Raw genomic sequence first — 19,504 nt, 5'->3', positions numbered from 1 at the left:
TTCCAGGTTTTTCTACATCAAAACAGATTGGAAGACATAAATGGTGAAAATATGCACAATGTAAATACATTATCACACATGAAATAAAATACCAAATGAACACTGCAGAACTTGGTATGATCACCTTAAAGGGAGGTGATCTATCAGCTGTGGAATAGTTGGTCTTAAGAGATTTTAAAAGCATAGAAGAAGTAATGAATGCAGAAAAAATTACTTAAATGACACCCCTCCAAACCCCTAAATTGTCATGCAAGTGTTTTTGACTTGAAAACTGAGATTCTTGCACTTTTTTGTACTGACAGTGGTAAGAGGTCCTGGTTCTGTGCCGTATCTTTCTCCACATCGTGGGGGCTGTATATACCCTCAGTGGCTCATACGCCCCTTGGAAATCCGGAAATTCTTGCCGTAGACAGTGCCAAAAATGCACAGGTAGGGCTGTGTTTTGCAAAATTTCACTGATAGATTTTGCTGTAACTGCAAAAATGGAGACGATTAGATTTTTCTTTTTGCCTTGGCTGCTCCTTTTTCACTTAAAAATGGCCTCCCCTTAAAATGAGATTTATCATCGATCACAAAATTACTAGTTTTTATTTCATGAACATAACGCTGCTCTTTGTGCACTTGTTTGATATACAGGCTACGCAGTTTTAATTGTTTGCAATTTGCCTGGCTCACAGCAGAAATGCTCAACAGATGCAGGCATAGCAACGGGCTCTGGGCAGCCAGGGGAATACCTTGTCTTCTCCAGAGACGCGTCTCACCTCTTTGGGGAGCGAAGTATTCTTCCTTTCAAGCACGTAACTGGGGCGCTGCTAAGTATTCCCCATGCCAGCTCACCCGGCAAGCACGGATCCAGCTGACTGACGTTCGCTAAGCGCTCCTTTCATTTCCCCATCCCTTCGGCACCGTAAAAAGCAGTCTTGTTTAAATCGCAATCCGAAATTGCAACAGCTACGGCGCCTGCCGCTGCGTTTGTACAGGTGAAGGGAATGACAGAGAGAGGTCTGTGGAAGCAAAGACTGATGAAGTGTTTCAGCCTTTGCTGGTTATTCAGGAGTTACCTGGGGGGGGTGCTCTGATTAGCAACGCTTAAGCCATCTAATGAACACTAACTGGACCTAGTTTTCTCTGGTAAATCTAGCTAGTATACTGTTCAAATAATTCTTTTAAAAAAACAGATCTGTCTAAATTATTTGCAAATTATTCTGTTTAATTATTCATACCATAAAATTCTTCACTGAAACACTTGTTACTGTTGAATGAAACAGAGAAGAAAGAATTATGAACATCAAATTCCCTTTTACACACATCTCAGGCATCATTATGATGAGGAGCTTCTATCCCAACACTGAGTACAAGTAACAACACATTCCTACAAATTTTTGTATAACTAGTGTCCCATGTGGCCTTCTGTCCTGGAAAATAGCAAGATTTCATATGGAGGTCTATGTCATTTCCTTTAATAAATTTTCCTGTTTCTTTAACACAAGCAGTCCAGCTTGAGGTTTTAAAATCCAGTGATCTTAGGTTTAATTTCTGGAAATCACTAAATTAGTGATTCTCTCAATCAAAAGAGAGAAAAAAATAAGTAAGGAGGCATAAACTACCTGACAACCCCTTCTTTTTCTGTAAGAATTTAATCACCTCCAGGTGGAAAAAATCAACACTTCTTATTTCATTGATTTCTCTGACATTGTGTTGCCTTTCTTTTTGGAAATTCTCAATACCAGCTCTTCCAACCCTCATCTCTGAAGCAACATACTGTTCTCTTCGAAAGTATTTGGCAGGTACAGGATACAAAAATGGGCAAGGATTTAGAAATGATTAAAACTTCTGGCTCAGTAGAGCCAACCTGCAATTGCTGTAATGGGATCCACTGGCAATCTTGAGTTTTCTGGCTGCACGAGTGCCTGCTTTCTTAAGGCGGTATTGTAGCCGGTGTTTCTGCTGAGACTTTGACTGATGTAAAATTCACGCAAGAATGGAAGGCACATAAGAGCTGATACAGCTGTGCTGGCTGCAGGGAAAAAAAAGATGATCGTGAGGGGGTAAGAGAAATTCATCTTTATAACCATAAATGGGGAAATTGGCAAAAATCCTGGCAGATTTAGACACGTCATGTAGAAACATTCCGCAGCGTAATGAGTCAAAAGAAAGTCACACACAGGAGGAAAAGATGTCTCCACACAGTCCCTTTGGCCGCTTTACCGTGTTCCTAAAGTTAAGTAACTCCAAACTGCCCGCACAGCTGTTTGCCAAAGGAACCAGAAGCAACCAGTGCAAAAACATCTTCCCAAGTTAGACATCCGGGTCTGGGGAGTGCCACCTAAGCAGGAAGGCGAGAAGGGAACAGTGGTGCAATGTGGTGATCCAAAATAAATGAGGGCCTCACCACTGCGGTTTCAAGAAATTCCACTAAAGAACAGTGAAATAGGACCATTAATAAAGTAGTTTCTCCAAATACTAATGATGTACAAACAGCAATTAATACTAACTCAAGACTTTCATAGCTCTAGATTTACCAGTTCAGAGAAGCAAGGGACACGGAACACTAAGGGAACATTTGAATTCAATTTCTGGCTGCAAAACCAGAAGCAAACAGTTTAACTTGGAGAAACTGTATTTTCATAATTCTGGGCCTAACACACACTAATCTAGTTCCTGAGGTAAACGACATAATTTTGTGTCCATTGCCCAAGAGAATATAATGATGTTCTTCACTGTACATGATGGCAGCTGCCATTTCACAGTCTTTCATTTCCCCTTGTACATGCTGCACCGAGTGAGAATTGCAAACGTAACATGGACCCCTATCCTTGCACCTCCTTACATTTCTGTCTAAATGTAATTATGTATCCATAAAAACATGGTAATAATCCCCCCATGTACATATGCAGATTTCTCAAAAAGGACATCGGTATCTCCAAAACACGTTCGGTTGCAGTTAATGAGAGTCTGGTGCCTCAAGCCACAGATAAGATTCTACAAATAGTTAAAAAAATAGGTGCGCAAAAATCCTACACCACATCTTGTTTATTATTCACAGCAGACTGAGATTCCTCCCCTAGCTGAGCTTTTTCTTTCTCGGTAATACATCCTAGAGTGCCTCTCTGTTTTTGGCAGTGTCTGCTAGTTTTTGAAGACTTACCTTTGCAATTACATAAAGGGCTTAACAAGGACACGGATTAGCAATTTAAAATAAGAACTGCAGTAGAAATGTATTTTTAGAAAAATCAGATGAACAATAGGCCTTGTACATTTGTTTCAAGATTAGGATTGCTGAATGATTAAAATTATTTCCAGAACCCTGGGAAATGTGTCCTGTATTACAAGCTCTTTCACAGTCCCTGGGAAATATGAAGAAAGGATCCCCAGCTGCAGCTTCTGTCATGTTACCAAATTATAGTGTGCCCGGTTACCTGGAGTTTTGTAGAAGTGATTATTCACTAATATTAAATGTTACACCCTTTTTTCTTGGATATCTGACCTGTTCACCTTCTGCCAAGAGCTCAGAGCAAATGTCTCCTACCCAAAATTATTTTATTATGTGCCAAATAATATTTGGCAGGTTTTTTTTTCTTTTTCATGCAGGAAAGTATGTTGGAGAAGATGAATACAACTTGGAAATGATCTTTTGATGAGCAGTACTTGGCACTCACTGTTTAAGCCTTTCTGAGAACTGCAAATTAACAAAGAGAAATACGATACAGACAGAAAACAGAACACAAGCAATGGAAAGAGGAACTTAGAGAAAACCTTTTGAAAACAAGGTCTGAAATAATCCCCTTTTTCATTCACTCTCTGTAAATTAGACTGACAATGGCGAATAAAGGTCAACACAGATGTAGAAATTTAACGCAACCATGGGTGAGGTTTGGAATAACTTACAAAGGCCAGGGTAAGGTAAAAAAAAAAAAAGAAAATTTCCCTCTAAATTAACAGGATATTGTTATCTTTTAGCAGTGTCCATGGAACTAAAAATCCAAAGAGATGTGCATCGTGCTCACATTTATGGAAGAGACTTTCACAGTCATACATACTTCATGTTTGGTTTTTTTAATTGCTTTCCCATAAGCTATGTTCTTCTGTCAGTTCTAATACAGAACTATATAAGCCGTGACAAGTAGGACACCACAGCTGACACTCAGTGGGCATCCAGGAACTCCAACACCAGGATGGTTTCTGATGATGGTGACAACAAACAGAGTCCTAAAGGAGCAATGGGGCTGGTTGGGAGTGAGGAGGGGTGATTTGTAAGTGCCCTGGCTGTGCAGGCAGAACGTCCCCGGCGTGCGGGTTATTAGCAGAACTTGCCAAGCTGTCAGATACAGCTGCTTCCGCTGCGCCTGGAGAATCATGAAGAAAAGCAGGAAATCGATAAATGTGTAGCACTTCACTGGTTTTACTAGCAAAGCCATCGTGACCCATAGGTACCTTCCTTCCACCTAACACTCTATTTTCTTAATGCTCCTATAATATTGCATTTATGCAAGCTTCAGAAAACAGGACACAAAGTGATCTGAACCAAAATCCGTGCTATGGAATAAATTTGCAAAGGTGTAATTGTTTGCGTAGCTTAAAAAATCACCAGGTTTCCTCTGTGTTTGAGATTCAATGCTGTACGGCAACTTTCAGGCCAAAGAAAAATTAAAATATCCGAATTTAGAAAACTGTGAAAAGACTTAGCAGGAAATACCAAGTAAGTAGGGTTTTGCAAATGGCAAAAGAACAAGATAGCGTATTTTTTTCCTTTGCAGGAATTTGCAAAATTCTGAACCAAGTATTACCTTTCTTATATGGCATTTATATTGCTGTTGTTATGCAACAGGGGTAAAAGACACCAAGAAAGAAATTTTGAAAAGGATCTCTTGAACTGCACCACAAAACATCTGAAACTATCGTTTATAGATATATATATATATAGCACAGATATGTGGTTAAAAAACTTTAAGTCTGTGCATATGAATGCATACTAAAAACTAAAAAGCCCTCTTATAACTTAATACATTATTTTCTAAAATATAACCAGAACCAAGTATGGCTGTAAAGGCATCTTTTCCTCTCCACTGTGGAATCTGTATTTTGGGAAGCCGACCACCAAATACTGCAAGTACGTATTCACTGCTCTACAAAACAAGTACACTGTGTGGTTTTGACTCACACATTATTTCCCATGATAGAGGTGCCGTTGGCTTAGAAGCCAATTTGCTTATCTTTAAAGGCAACTGGAGAAGTATTTACCTTTAACCTATCAGATTCGTCCTTGCCAAGGTCTGTAGCTTTGATAAGTCTTAAAAAAATGATTTTGGAACTACAGCCCAATAAAGCTTGTTGTCTTCTAATGATGACCCTGATTTTCTTAAAATGTACTTAGTATTTGCAAAGAGAATAAATGTTTACTAGCAGAGAGAGAAACTGTGCATAATAACACAGTCCTTATTTGAGAAATGGATTTGTCTTTCCAGCAGTCATCCATCCTCCAACTATGAAGTATCATTTCAATTCAGAGTCAGTCTCACTGTTTCTGGAATCATAGAGTCACTTCCTCCCTAGTTTAAAATAAGTACAGAAAGTAGAGGAGACAGGAAAAAAAAAAAAAAAGAGCAGCAGTTTATTCAAATCTTTTATAAACTCTTTTGATAGTACACTTTTTACTATTTACATATTATGCTGGGGGAAGTTATATATATTAAGTTTCTTTACATGCAATATATATAGTTACAGATGGTTTCTCATTAGATAGGAATGTTCATTCTGGGGTGACTTATAGGAAACATTTTTATTTAACCAAACCTGGTTTTGTCCAATTTCTCAAGCACTCTTATCCAAGAATCGCTATAATGCATATTCCACTCCTAGAACAACACTGTGGCTTTTGTTTATCTCAAATAATTTTTGGAAGGTCACAAATGTTAGTTCTATATCCAACTTCCAATATATCAGAGATTTGGATCATAAGCTTAAGCCATTTTGTTTTAATTGAGTAGGCTGGCCCTAAAGAGGATAACACATCATATAAATGAATAGGGCTGCACGCTCACAAATCAGATCTGTGCTGAAACATGAGATTAAAAGATGGATTTTGTATTGCTCCAAAGCCTAGCCATTGTACAGCTAAAAAGGTGAAAGAAACCCTGCCTTCAGCCTTAATACCAGTTCCTAAGTAATACAGTCAGCATCTTCTTCATACTGCATTTAGATGTACATATTCACCTACATATATTCAACTATAAATTCACAAATAGTACTTTGAATAACGTCAAATGATGTCCCAGCACACCTGCAACACTCTTTTCTCAGAGGATTTCAACATATTTTAGGACTAAAACCTTTTACGGTCTGCTGTGAGGTACTGTATGCAGCATTAACCTCACTTTCAAACAGCAATACTGAGGCAAAAAAAATTCAAATCCAGGTTTAAACACCCGTTTTTTATGTATTTCCTGAAAAAGTGTAGCGTTTTATTTACTCTGTAATACCTGTTCAGCATCGAGTTACAGTAGCACAGAAGTACCTGAGCAAATAGATGCTAAGCAAATACACAAGTGTCTTAGTATCAGTGTGGCCAAGTTTGGTACGAGCTCCAATTACTCTACACCGTAGGCAGAACACATGTGGGCCAAGAGCCAGTCTCCTTCTCTGGAGACATTCAAAACCCACCTGGACATGTTCCTGTGCGACCTCACCTAGGCGTTCCTGCTCCAGCAGGGGGATTGGACTAGATGATCTTTTGAGGTCCCTTCCAATCCCAAACATACTGTGATACTGTGATACCATGTACATACACACAAAAAACGCAGCCACAGATTGTTACTGAAACAACACTAAAATGTGTGTTTTACCTTTGGCTGGCAGGATGTAATTTGAAGGGTGCATTCTTCCCCTCAGCAAACGCAAGGTCTCCATCCTTACTATTAGAACATAGCTATATACACGGCTTCAAAAGCATCCCAGTGACTATGGAGTCTAACAGCACCTTTATGTATAGGTTCTTTAAAGGATCTGTGAGGCTCCCCAATTATCAGTAGGGGACTGGACTAGTTGAATGTGAGCCAGGAATATGCCCTTGCAGCAAGAAAAGCCAACAGCATCCTGAGCGTTGTCAGCAGGTTGAGGGAGGGCATCCTCCCCCTCTGTTGGCCCTGGTGAGACACACCTGGAGTACTGGGTCCAGTTCTGGGCTTCCCAGTACAAGAGAGACTGGGACATACTGGAGTGAGTCCAGAGAAAAGACCATGAAGATGCTCACCGGACTGGAGCAGCTGCCATACAAAGAGGGGCTGAGAGAGCTGGACTGGAGAAAAGAGGGTTCACGTGGGACCTAATCCAAGTGTATAAACACCTGAGGGGGTGTGAAGAGGACAGAGTCAGGCTCTTCTCAGTGGTGCTCAGTGACAAGGAGCAAAGGCAATGGGTACAAACCAAAATACACATGGATTCCATTGAAACAAAATAAACCACTTTTTTAATGTGAGGGTGAATAAGTATTGGAACAGATGGTTCAGGGAGGTTGTGGATTCTCCATCCTTGGAGATATTCAAAACCTGACTGGAGATGGCCCTGAGCAACCTACTGCAGCTTATGCTGCCGTGAATGGGGAGTTGGACTCGTTGATCTCCAAAGGTCCCTGCCAACCTGAACTATTCTCTGCTTCTGTCATCCCCTGAGGTATCATCCAAACTGAACTCCCCTGCGATCCTAATGATCCAAATTGGAAGAAAACATACAAACAAACAAAAATAATTATCTACTGACTCCAGTCTCAGCGCACACTGTTGCTTTTACTGTCACATTGGACAACTGCTTTTATTGACCAAGCGCTTCCTTCTTATAATGAATTATTTTTCAAGGTGTAGATTTTAGTAATTTAAGCAAAGCTTATGCATTGTACATTCCCCTTCTACCCAGCAGCAGCCTTCCTACGCAAAGGAAGCAGTTAGCTTTGAAGCAAATTTAGCTGACCTATATATACACCAATATTTCATGCTATACTTCATGTGAATTATTTTCAACATGCACTTTTCTCATCTATGACTCAGGAACTCTGTGCCATACACAGTTTTTCAAAATCCTCTAAACGTACCTCACAGGCAGAAAAAATACGGACTTCAGAGAAAAGTTACATAGTCTTATGTAAATAAATACCATTGCATAAGGTACAATTTCTAAAGAACAGAATATTCATCTTCAGTCATACCCTACTGCATGAGAACTTACCCAAGCAAATTGTGTTACTTACATTTTGTATAAAATTTCTTCATTAAAAAAGAGAATGAGTCACAAAGAAGATATTTTACTTTAAATTTCGCTGCTTCTTTTTCAAAAAGGTGTAAACATAGTATTGGAAAAATTGTAATCCAGTACTATTCCAACTACTAGTACCTAGTTGTGCAACATCACAATGACAAAATCCCAACAGCTTCAGAATATGCAGATTTTGCATTCTCTCATAATTCTCAAAGGCAGAACAAGAGTAAGATGCCCTGGGTGTGGTGACAAGGAAAGGCCCATGTTTGTATGTGCCTCACTCTGCAAAGGATTTTGTGCTGTGATTCACAGAAACACTTCATGCTGTATGTGCCCTTGAGCCCATGCTTAAAACCTGAGAGAAAAGCTGATCATTTAGGAAAATAAGGAAAATTTGTCAACCATAAACCAAACAGGCCAACACGCTGCTGTCATCCTGAAGCTACACATAGGAAACAACTACGTTACTAGCTGCCTTATTTTGTACAGTTGGGGAGAAAACAAATGATAACATTAAAGTATAACAGTAAATTGTCCCAAGTCAGCAGCTAAAAATTTCACTGACATCTTCCCAGCAAAAGCATCCAGCCAGTGTTTTTATTGTCTTGGACACGGTACAGATTGCACACTGAGGAACAGTTTATCAAGTGTACATCATAAAACATGGAAAAATTAAAACTGAACAGTAAGAATATGAGCAAAAATGGAAACTGTTACACAACCGTAACTCTAAAACGTCATTGCCAGATATCCACGACAATAAATGCCCTACTACAGAGTAGTGTAAACCACAGACTGCTGGGGAGCTGATTTTCAGATAAGGATTCTATACTGCAACACGCATCTAAGTGCTAGAAAAGGAACGCAATTAAATTGATCAATGCATCAAACCCACCAAATTTGGAAAAGCTTCAATAACTGAATTGACGTGTTGGGCTGGGCCAGGAAGGTGATTTATTGTAGCAGGTGGCCCTATGACAAGATTTGTCATTCACAACAGATGGCAGCACATTTTAGATTAAAAGGTATGTGAGAGATTTGATTTCCCTTGGTTTTGCCATCCCCCCTCACCCCTTTTCAATTTTACTTGGAATCGTTATTACTCTCATTGCATTGTTCCACTCTGACCTTCATTCCAAAAGACAAATAATTATCTGTTTCTCTTTCGGGCAGACAAAGCAGAATGGGAAAACTCTGAATAAAACCAGTAGAAAGACTACATCAGCAGTGAAGGTAGCAAAAAAAATGATGCTTCTCAGGAGTTTGAAGAGGTGCAAACCTGAACCAATGTAATTTGGATGCCAGAACTTCTTTGGTATAGCTTGCTTCACTTTTGTCAATGAACCCGCTTTGTTGGTACAACTACAGAAATATTTTGTGTGCTCCCATCTCCACACTGGTAGTACACTCATAGCATAGACATAACCTAAGCCTGATTTTAGTAACTGAGGCAAACATTTTCTCTTAAAAGTAGTGTTTAAATCAAGACATCTGCAAATAAACATAACCTGACATTTAAAAGTTCGATTCCGGGGATAAACAATGCTTGGAGGTACTTGGCACTTCTAAGGACTGAGCCACTTTAAATTGTGCACCAAAAAGCTCATATTCAAAAAGGAGCAAAATGAACATCACAGGACTTGACCTTTGGATAGAAAGTAACAATCTTAAACTGAAATTAAACACTTGATTTCTTTATACCTCAAGAAGGCAGGCATTCATGGTCCTACAGTGGTAGTCAGCCACCTTACCTGGTAGAATTCCTATGCCATCGAGCCATGGAGCCTAATGGAAACCATGCCTGACTGCTTTGCTTTTGTGGGCATAGATATGCCCTGGGACGGTCACCTCTGTGAACAGGCAATTATTTACTTATGTATTTTAATACAGCTAAGCAATTAGAGCCTTAATTTGTCCAAGTCCTGTCTTGTACTGGAGGGATTTGCCTGTGCTGCCCCAGATTAGGCAAGTTTCTCCAGCATTGGGCAGCTCAAAGCCACCTCCCTGCCCATATTTTCTTCTGTTCAACCACACGACCAGTCAGGATAACTCACTGAGTGCCACAACTTGCCATTTAATTCCATCTGCAAATGTACTAGAGAATCATTTTATATTTCCTTCCAGGTAACTGATAAAGCTATTGAGCAGTATTATGCCAAGAACAGATTCCTGTTAGTTCCCACTAGAAGCAACATGTGAGATGAATAACCCCCAACTTGAATCACTTTTCAAGGTGCTTCCATTAACCCTTTTTTAATCCATCTGATAACCCTGAATTATGCTGATTTCACATACTGTTCTTTTGTTTTGTTTTTTAACCACAGTGTCAGCAAGGCTAAGTAAATGTCAGAAAGTAGTCTAAGTATATTATTGTCACAGCACGGTTATCTTTGTCAGCTTCATTTGTGACCTTGGAAAAAGCAGTATCAAGTTTGTTTGACAAGACCTATTATCCATAAAAACTTGCTGGCTGGCATTAGGCATGCTGTCATCTCTTCATATTTTGCTGGAAGTATCTAGTTTCAACCTTCCACTGACTTTGCTTGACCTATAGTTACCTGGACCATCTTGTTTAACCTTTAAAAATTCTGGCACAACATTTGCTTTTTCCAGTTCACCGGAACTCCCCGTGGTATGCCAAGATTTGTTAAAAAGCAAAAATAATGGTTTAGACAGTTCAACTCTATTAATACTCTCCTATGTAAATTTGCTAGTCTGACAGACGCTTAAGGAGAAAATATAATTACTGGATTTCACTTCTAACTTCAATTTTAGAAGATCTGAACTTCTACTAGAATGACCTGCCAGCATTTTCATAATGAAGCGTAAAGCACCCAGCAGTATCTTTGCTATAATGTCTCAAATAATCTCAAGTGCCTCTGTGCCTTGCAGTCACAAAATACTTGAAATATTATAGGGACAGTTTACTTTTTACATAGTTGTTCTGCCATCTGTATTTTCTTTTGTCATGTTTCTCTTCCTCCCGCTATTTGCCTACATCGTATGAGAAAGTCCAGAAGTTTTACAGCATAAGATTAAAGGAAACATACCCGAAAAAAAGACCCCAAACAATTGAACTTACGTATGGTCTTGTAAGCAACCTTTATGGCTGTGTTTGATATCATTTTTAGGAGCTTTGGGTTCAGCGAATGTTAATAAATAATCAATGTAATAATCTGATTTTCAGCAAACTCTTTAAGATGTAGGGGTTTGAACTTAAACTGTGCTTAAACACTAGCCCTCCAAATTTGGCATGCATTATTTTGAAAGCTATCGATTAAACATCTTTCATCTGCTGTCACCTCTTATGGCATTATACTAGCAGGTGGAAAGGTGAGATACTGTGTAGCAATTTCTGCCTTATTACTCTACTTTATCTGAAAATACAGATATAAAAATTTATCAGGAAAAAACAATGACAGTACGAAAAGGATTCAAACTAAATGTAAGAAGCTTTTAAAATAGATTAGTGGATTTCATCATTGCTTATAGCTCTTATTTGCTGAATGGAATTACTAGCAAACTGTCAGGTATATCTACTAAATCCATACCTAGCATCTAGGTTTCAATATACTCAGTTTGAAGCATATTAGAGTATTTCTTCAAATATTTAACTTCAGCTTCTACTCTTTTACATGGGTAAAATACAACATAAACAGTGGAAATACAATGTTTTTGTGAATGCCTTTAGTTTGTGTGCATTAAGTAAGAAAAACACTTGGCCCTTTACATAAGAAGATAAGAGCGGTAAAATTTGGACTTAATATGAGAATTGGTATGTGAAGTTCTCCCTTTAAATGGCAAAATTGCTTGCTTGCTTGCTTGCTTGTGGGAGAGGGTTTACCTAGAAGAACTTTCTCATGACATATGGCTGATACCACCATTCTTAACTGACTTTGTAAAGGCACCTTCTGAATAAATACACAACACTAACCCACTCACTGATCTACCAAGAGGTATAAAAAAGGCTGGCTTTCTTTTTTAACATCAGGAAAAGTTACGGTATTAAAAGACTGTTCTGTAGAATCTCCTACAGTGCAAATATAAGCATGTAAAACAATTTCAGGATTCTTTAGGCTTTGATTATGTCCATCTACACACTGCTCTAATGTTTACAAGCCCTTTCCAGTGTGGTATCCTATAGCTTATTTTTAAAAATAAACTTTGTCTGGATGAAATTTTGGCGTTCTTGGTTCCTAATTTTCTTTCACGTGACTGTGTGGCAGAACTGTTACAGACCAAATTTTATAAGCTCCACTTTTAGAGAGAATACAAAGTGAGAAAACGGCTACTAACACAGGCCACAACTGGACTCTCAAAGTGCTGTTTTAAAAGATAAAAACCTGAAAAAGTATTATAAATCATCTTCTCAATTTCAGTGGAGATTCCTTGCATAGGGATTTGGGTTCCTGGGATTGAAATAGTCTTGGAAGTAGAAGAAACAAATGAAAATCATGTATCTAATGAATCATAGTCATAATGACGAACAGAAACAGGCTAACCCAGTATCTTCTATGTGCTGGGACTTTCTGTGGTTCCCTGTCCAAGACATCTCTCAAGTCTGGATGACTTACGCTACAACTGACTTCAAGTCTTCTGATAAGAAGACATGTATTTTTCACAGATTTGTTGGTGGTGTTGTTTCAGCATATGAAACACCGAATATTTTTAGCCAATTCTACTTTTACCAAGCCAGAACACAGGGCAACTACCAAGTCAACTGGGATCCTGGCTACAAATCTTTTGTCAATGTTTCTCAGCTCCCCTACCATTTCTGCAGTAGCAGAATATTTTCAGCTAGTGAAAAAAGCTTCTACTTCTTGCAGTCAAAGAATGGAATCAAGACTATGAAAATAAAATAGACATTAAAGTTTCTTTTTTTGTTTTTTTATTAAGGGAAGATGAAGCCTTCCTTCTATAAGGAAAAGCCCCATAAAGACCTTATGAAAACAGATAGGTGGAAGTGATACTAAGACAGAGCCACACTGACACTTGCACAGCTGAGTTTACATACCTAATTACCCTAATAATGTTCTAAAACATCAGACGTTTGCACCCAAATTTCCATTTATAGCCAATATAAAACCAGTGCAGACAACTCCTCTTTAAAAGTATCTGACAGAACTATTTCAAGTAGCTAAGAAAGAAGACTCGAAATCCATGTACTTTGTGCTTATGCTGCCAAAAATGAGTATGACTGAGATAATATAACTCTACAAAAACATTTGTTAACATGTTATTTATTTCCTTGTTTTGCCTAACTGCAATGTTTAGTTTCTATCTGCATATGTTTGCACTTTTATTGTGCTCAAGACCACAACTTCAAGGAAATAAAGGTTTGTGCAAGAAACACTTAGTCCGAGTTTGTCAGTCTGAAACACTCAATGTAACATTCCTAAAGCAACACCATGCAAAAAACCAATTTTCCCATTTCGGCTATGACCTGAAATTGTGAGGAAAGACAGGAAATTTACCCGATTCCTGGAGATAGCGATACACCAAGAAATTCACTTCGTCACTGGTTATGCTCATCTTAGCCCAACCTCAATATGATGAGGTTTACGAGAAGTGTGATCCACGCTCTGTTCAAAAGGAAAGAAAAGAACAGGTTTTGTTTTATCTCAGTTTAGTGTTAAATCTGCTATCAAAATAGAGCTGGAAATTGATAAGATGTTTAAAGATTTAAAGAGCCATTACATCCCAATGTAAGGAACCCTTTAAATGTTGAGAATCAAGTATTCAAGCTGTACTGTACCTTTTATTATAATTAAAGAGCAGTATTTAACATATATGAGAGAGTCAGAAGGAACATTTTATATCTTGGAAGCCCTTCCAAATGTCAACACTTCTACTTTTGTGGCTTTACTACAGGTTCTTTGGATGCTCCTTTTTAAGTGTGAGCATTTTCTTTTGAGAACTGCTGGCAATTACAGTCACATATAACACACCAAATCATAACCTTTTCCCAGCCCCAAATTTGTAATCTGTTTTTCTGTCCAGTAGTTCATCCACTGAAAAGACAGATTATTTCCTTACAAAACCATGTTATGCAGAGAATGTAAATAAAGTTACGTAAAATAGAAAAAACCCTAAATTTAAGACAGGATTACAAATTTAATTGTGGGGAGGGGGAGAGAGAAAATGCCATATACCTTGTGCCAACAAGGAATAAAATCTTGTGGTATTATATAAAGTTATAACGTTATAATGTCTCTGCTGATTAACGGTAAGCACGAATTAAACTTCAATTATTCATTTAAGCAATTGTAACCTTTAGTATGACAGTTTTACATTATTATTTTGGGCATATACTCTGATAATAAAAATACTGGGCTTTTAGGTGATAAATGTGTTTTGAACATTTTCCATTCCATCTTGATTAATTTGTTTGGGAACCTGACTTAAGCAGTTTGGTTTGCAAAGCTGTAAGTACTTCTCAGACATAAACTTTGCAGCTTTGTCAGCCACACCATACCTGTAGCTAATGACATAAAGATTTGGACGCAGAAGCACTTCCTACGCCCTTGTCACGTTACTACAAGTGAGAGACGGGGGGCGTGTGCTGTTTGTTTCAGTTTCCCGCCTGTCTCTTCTTGGCAAGCAAAAAGGTCTTTGTTCATCGAAAACCTCTTCAGTAATTCCTGTTGCCTAAAGTAGCACCTGCTACTGCAGGGAATGCTGATCGACTACAAGTCTCCCCTGCTGATGATTTAAACCAGCAGGTCACTCATGACTGTAGCAGATGTCTCTGCATATTTATGTAAATGGAGGTCTTTCGAACTCTGGGAAGCCTTTTATTCTCCTGGGCTGCTGTATTTCACCAACGGCTTCAACGCAGATTTACCATGAGGAACTATAGCTTGCTGATTTGGGAGACATCTTCCTCGAGTTTTCTAGTCTTTATTATTATAGTTGATTTATTATTATAGTTTACACCTCACAGAGAACAATGAGAAACAAAATACTGAAAATCTTGAAGTCCCAGGGGGGAAAATTTCATCCACTTTGGAAACGATGATGAGCTTCCATCTAAACGTGAGGAGAAACTTCTTTACTCTGAGGGTGCCAGAGCCCTGCAACAGGCTGCCCAGAGAGGTTGTGGAGTCTCCTTCTCTGGAGACATTCAAACCCACCTGGACACATTCCTGTGTGATCTGCTCTGGCGACCCTGCTTTAGCAGGTGGGTTGGACTGGATGGTCTCCAGAGGTCCCTTCCAACCCAAACCATTCTGTGAAAGCTGGAAGTATGTGATCGCTTTCTGCTAATAGTGTGGCCGAGGACAACATCAGCTGTATCCACCATCCAGTCCTGTCACACCTGTCACATACTGCCCTGGGAAGTCGTTTGGTCTCTTTTCTCCTCAATCCCCCATCTGTATAATGGGCTCAAGTTCCTGTGCCGCAGGCTCCAGAGACTGGAAGCACTGGGAGCCCTAAGGGCTTTAGTGACCGAGGTTAGCAACTGCAGGCAGTGAAAGCAGCACATTCAGTACAACTTCACATGTACTTCCAGATAAACAGACTTGTTTCTGAATAATTAATAAATCCCTCTGCCTCTTTTTGCACAATCATCACCATACAATGAAGAACAAGGCAGACATTCATGGCAACAATTACAGCCATTTTCATCCCTGTCTGAGTACCTAAAATACACCCGTGTCGCTGCTCTGGCCACGATAACAATAAATCAAGAAACTCTGATAGCTGTGGGTTTAAAAAAAACCACCCGACATAACACTTCTAAAAGCATTTTAAAAATAGCAGTTTCAGTATTTGGTGGTAGGAAAGTTGGTAAAGATGAAACCTCTTACAAAAATTCAGTTTCAGCAATGACGTACTTTGTGGTAAAATGAACTTTATTAAAAAAAAAATCAAGAAACTACAAATGCTGTTTCTGGATGCATCCTGCTAATTTAAGACAATAACATTCTGTTTCCCACATACAGAGGGTTGCTTTGGGAAAGGGAAGGCAAAGGAGGAGTGTCGATTTTTGTTTGTTTTGCTAAAGAAGACTTTTCTTAAATAAATTAAAACCAGAGAAAATCAGCCTGACTGCAAAATAAATAGCCTGACAGCCCCAGAAAAATCTCCACAGCAGCTACCTTTGTATCAGAATCCCAAGCACACCGAGTGGCTTGATTTACAATGCATTTCAACAGGAATTACTGTGACATATGTGTCGGATCATATCTTTATACACATTGTTACCATGCCATAAATAACCAGATGATCCCCACTCATACATTTAAGGTTTCTTCCCTCCCACAGATGCCAGTGCAGCAATCAGATCCACAACTATGAAGCTATTACCCATCCAAAACGATACACAGATCTTGGCTTTGCCCCAGAGAAATCTATTCATTAGAAATTTGGCTGAGCTATGAAAGACCATACTCAATTTCATTAACGCTCTTTTTGATTTCATTCTTCTCCGCAGATAAACATCCCAAACAAAAGAGGCTACAGAAGACATGGTGGGGAGGAGAGGAACATACTTATCTTTTGTGTATCTCCAAGTCTGATTCATATGGAACAACTGCCCCCCGCCCCCAATACGATTTTTTTTTTTTTAATGTAGAAATGCAAACTTCTGTAGAAAATCACAGAAACCTTTAGTTAACATTGTGATAGATTTATTTCTGCTAATTGATGGTCTCCTTTAGTTAGTGGAGATAGGTATTACCTAGATTAATAGTTTTTTTAAAAGAAATAAATTATAGCTCATAAACAACACTGATGTGCCTTCTAAGACATTTCACATTTAAACCAGCAATAACATCTTAATTCTTCACAATGTCAAAAGGATTTACTAAAAGCATTCAAACATGTGTTTGAGCTTTCTTTACTTGCAACACTTTTTCCTGTACCCAATTACACATAATGGAAAGTTCTATTTACTTCAACCTCGCCTTAAGAATTTGCCTTGTGATCCTGAAGATATTTGAGAACATCCAAACATGTGAGCAGAGCCCACTAAGAATTCCTCAAGTATAAAGGGCCCTAAACATTCAATCCTCCCCCAGTGGATGGGTTGTCAAGATCACGCAAAATTAAATTTAACGCTTATTTTAAATAAACACTCAGCTCTCAGTTCTGCTGGAACAGGCTTGCAGAAATGCTTCCCATACAGAGGTAAAAAGCTGTGTTATTAGCTCACATACACCACCGTTGTGTTTGGCTCTTGCTGAACTAAGTCGTTCCGCTGGAGTTGAGCTGGGTCCAGCAAAGCCAAACCTTGCAGCCCATTCCTCTGTGCTCTGGGCAACCAGGGCAGCTGGTTTCCTGGAGTACACCGACAGACCCCATTTGGCTCTGAGCACCGACATACCACTCTTCTCAAATTAAATCTTCCTGAAACACTGGGAATCGTGCTAATGGGCCGTGCAAGTATCTCTGGAGAAGGCAGCCTCACGTACAGCCGTGGTTCAGCACAGGACTAGCCAGGTCGACCAAGAATAGTTTATTTATTTCTCATCCTCTTACTTAAGGATTGTTCTTCTTTCTTCTGGAATATATTAGGTTGCCATAAATAAGGGAGATCTGGCTGAAGAATCAAGGGAATATAACTTTTTAAACTTTGAAATAGCATCTTAAAAAAACTCCTCTGCCTCTCTCCTAAATCATCCTCACAGGGTCTTCTAGGGCCATGTCCTGACCTGCAGGCTAACCCCAGGGCAGGAGAGAGCCAAGGCTATTTTGGGAATGAGCTTACATTTGCTACTTGAAGCAGCATTGCCATCCACAGGGACTGCGAGTTACCAGTCCAATCTTCCCCTCAGGAAGGCGGAAAGAGGCCAGACATCTAGGGAAAACACCTAAACTAAAATCTAAACCTGAAACCTAAATAGGAAGCTGAGCAATTCCCATTTCTGCATCCAGCCCTGGCTGACAGAAACTCATCAGCTGGATGGTCCGGCCCTTGTCCTACCCTCTGAAGAAACCTGCAAGCTCCAGTCAGCTTTAACTGAGTGGTGAGCAGTCATCAACTTCTGGGGAGGATTTTTTGGGGGTCATTATTGTTAAATAAACACCCTCACCTCAAAAAAAACCCCAAACCCTAACAAACAAACCTCAAACCCACAAATTTTTATCTATCTTCTGGAGGGGCTGCACTATTGACCTCCTCATTTGACAAGACTAGGCCAAAATGTCTTTTCCCAATCAAAGTTTTAATGACAACAAGATTGTAATTAAAATGATGGGGGGCAAAGAGAACTTGTATAACCTTTTTGGAGAAGAAAAAATGCAAAATGAGAGATTTAATAAAAATGAAAACATTCCAGTTATGGAACCTCATCATCCTTCCAAATATTTAATGTTATCAAATTGATGCCTGGCCACATGGAACCAGAGCTCACGTACTTCTGCTCCAATTTTCTCGTCCATGATGGCTCCATGCATCAAACCACGTCTCTCAGGATCCACTACATTCTCCCCATCTCAGAGAAGAGAATGTAAACACGACAACTAAAATAGACTCCAGGAAGGCACCGTGACAGCATAGCCAAATCAACGTGTTACTGTTTTGCATACGCTCTGTAGCTTAATGAAAAACAACATTTCCCAAAGCCAGAAGCCACTTCTCACAAAACGAGTCACTTTCCTCCATCTCAGTATTTACTGTTGAAAAATACTTTAATCAGAATCCTTCAATGAGCCCTACGCTTCCGTATTTCTAGGCTGCGTCTTAGGACGGAGCCAGCACAGAGCTGGCAGCCAGCAGCTCTTCCCCAGGGCTCTGCCTGGCCCACGCCATCGCATTCCTCAGGCCTGGCTTCCACCACACCTGCCTCTCCTCCCGGAGGAACTCCAGTGCAATGCTTTCCCCAAATGCCAAAACCCAGCTTCTGGAGAGGAAAAGAGCACACTCGGCCCTCTCTCCCCTTGCAGTCTCTCCTGCCATTTCATGAAGCTAAAGAGTAAAACATCTCTTCTTTACAAGCATCCTGACAAGGGAGTGAGACCATTGCGTTCCTGCTGATTACAAGGCGCAGAGCATGCAGGATGGTTCTTCCCGAACTCCACCTATGCCCGTCACCAGCATAACAGCGAGCCTTGTTCAAAATGCAGCTTGTGCATGCACAACTTTCAGACTCCTCCTTGTAAGGACTGACACAATACAAACAGTGGCCCCTTCTAGAGATCATGCACTTAAGAAAGCAAATAAAGATGTGCTCACAGTAAGACATGCACTGTAGCTCTCTGGCCTTTCATAACGAGGAGGCAAATAGTCAACTATCCTCATTCTCTAAGTTAT

At 39.5% G+C, this 19,504-nt stretch overlaps 1 protein-coding gene across 8 annotated transcripts in view; it reads right to left on the bottom strand.

The window, feature by feature from the left end:
* TBL1X (transducin beta like 1 X-linked) overlaps positions 1-19,504 on the bottom strand; it is a 205,885-nt gene that overhangs the window by 43,116 nt on the left and 143,265 nt on the right. For all 8 annotated transcript variants that reach the window (XM_080353892.1, XM_080353897.1, XM_080353891.1 and 5 more), the window contains one exon: positions 13,722-13,829. In XM_080353892.1, coding sequence (XP_080210018.1) covers positions 13,722-13,779 — 58 coding nt within the window. In that variant the 5' untranslated portion in view covers positions 13,780-13,829. The remainder of the gene's footprint in view (positions 1-13,721; positions 13,830-19,504) is intronic.

This window comes from Nesoenas mayeri (genome assembly GCF_963082525.1).
Source record: "Nesoenas mayeri genome assembly, chromosome: 1".
Lineage (NCBI taxonomy): Eukaryota > Metazoa > Chordata > Aves > Columbiformes > Columbidae > Nesoenas > Nesoenas mayeri.
The sequence above is the reverse complement of the archived record's forward strand: the minus strand, read 5'-3'. Positions and strand labels throughout refer to the sequence as shown.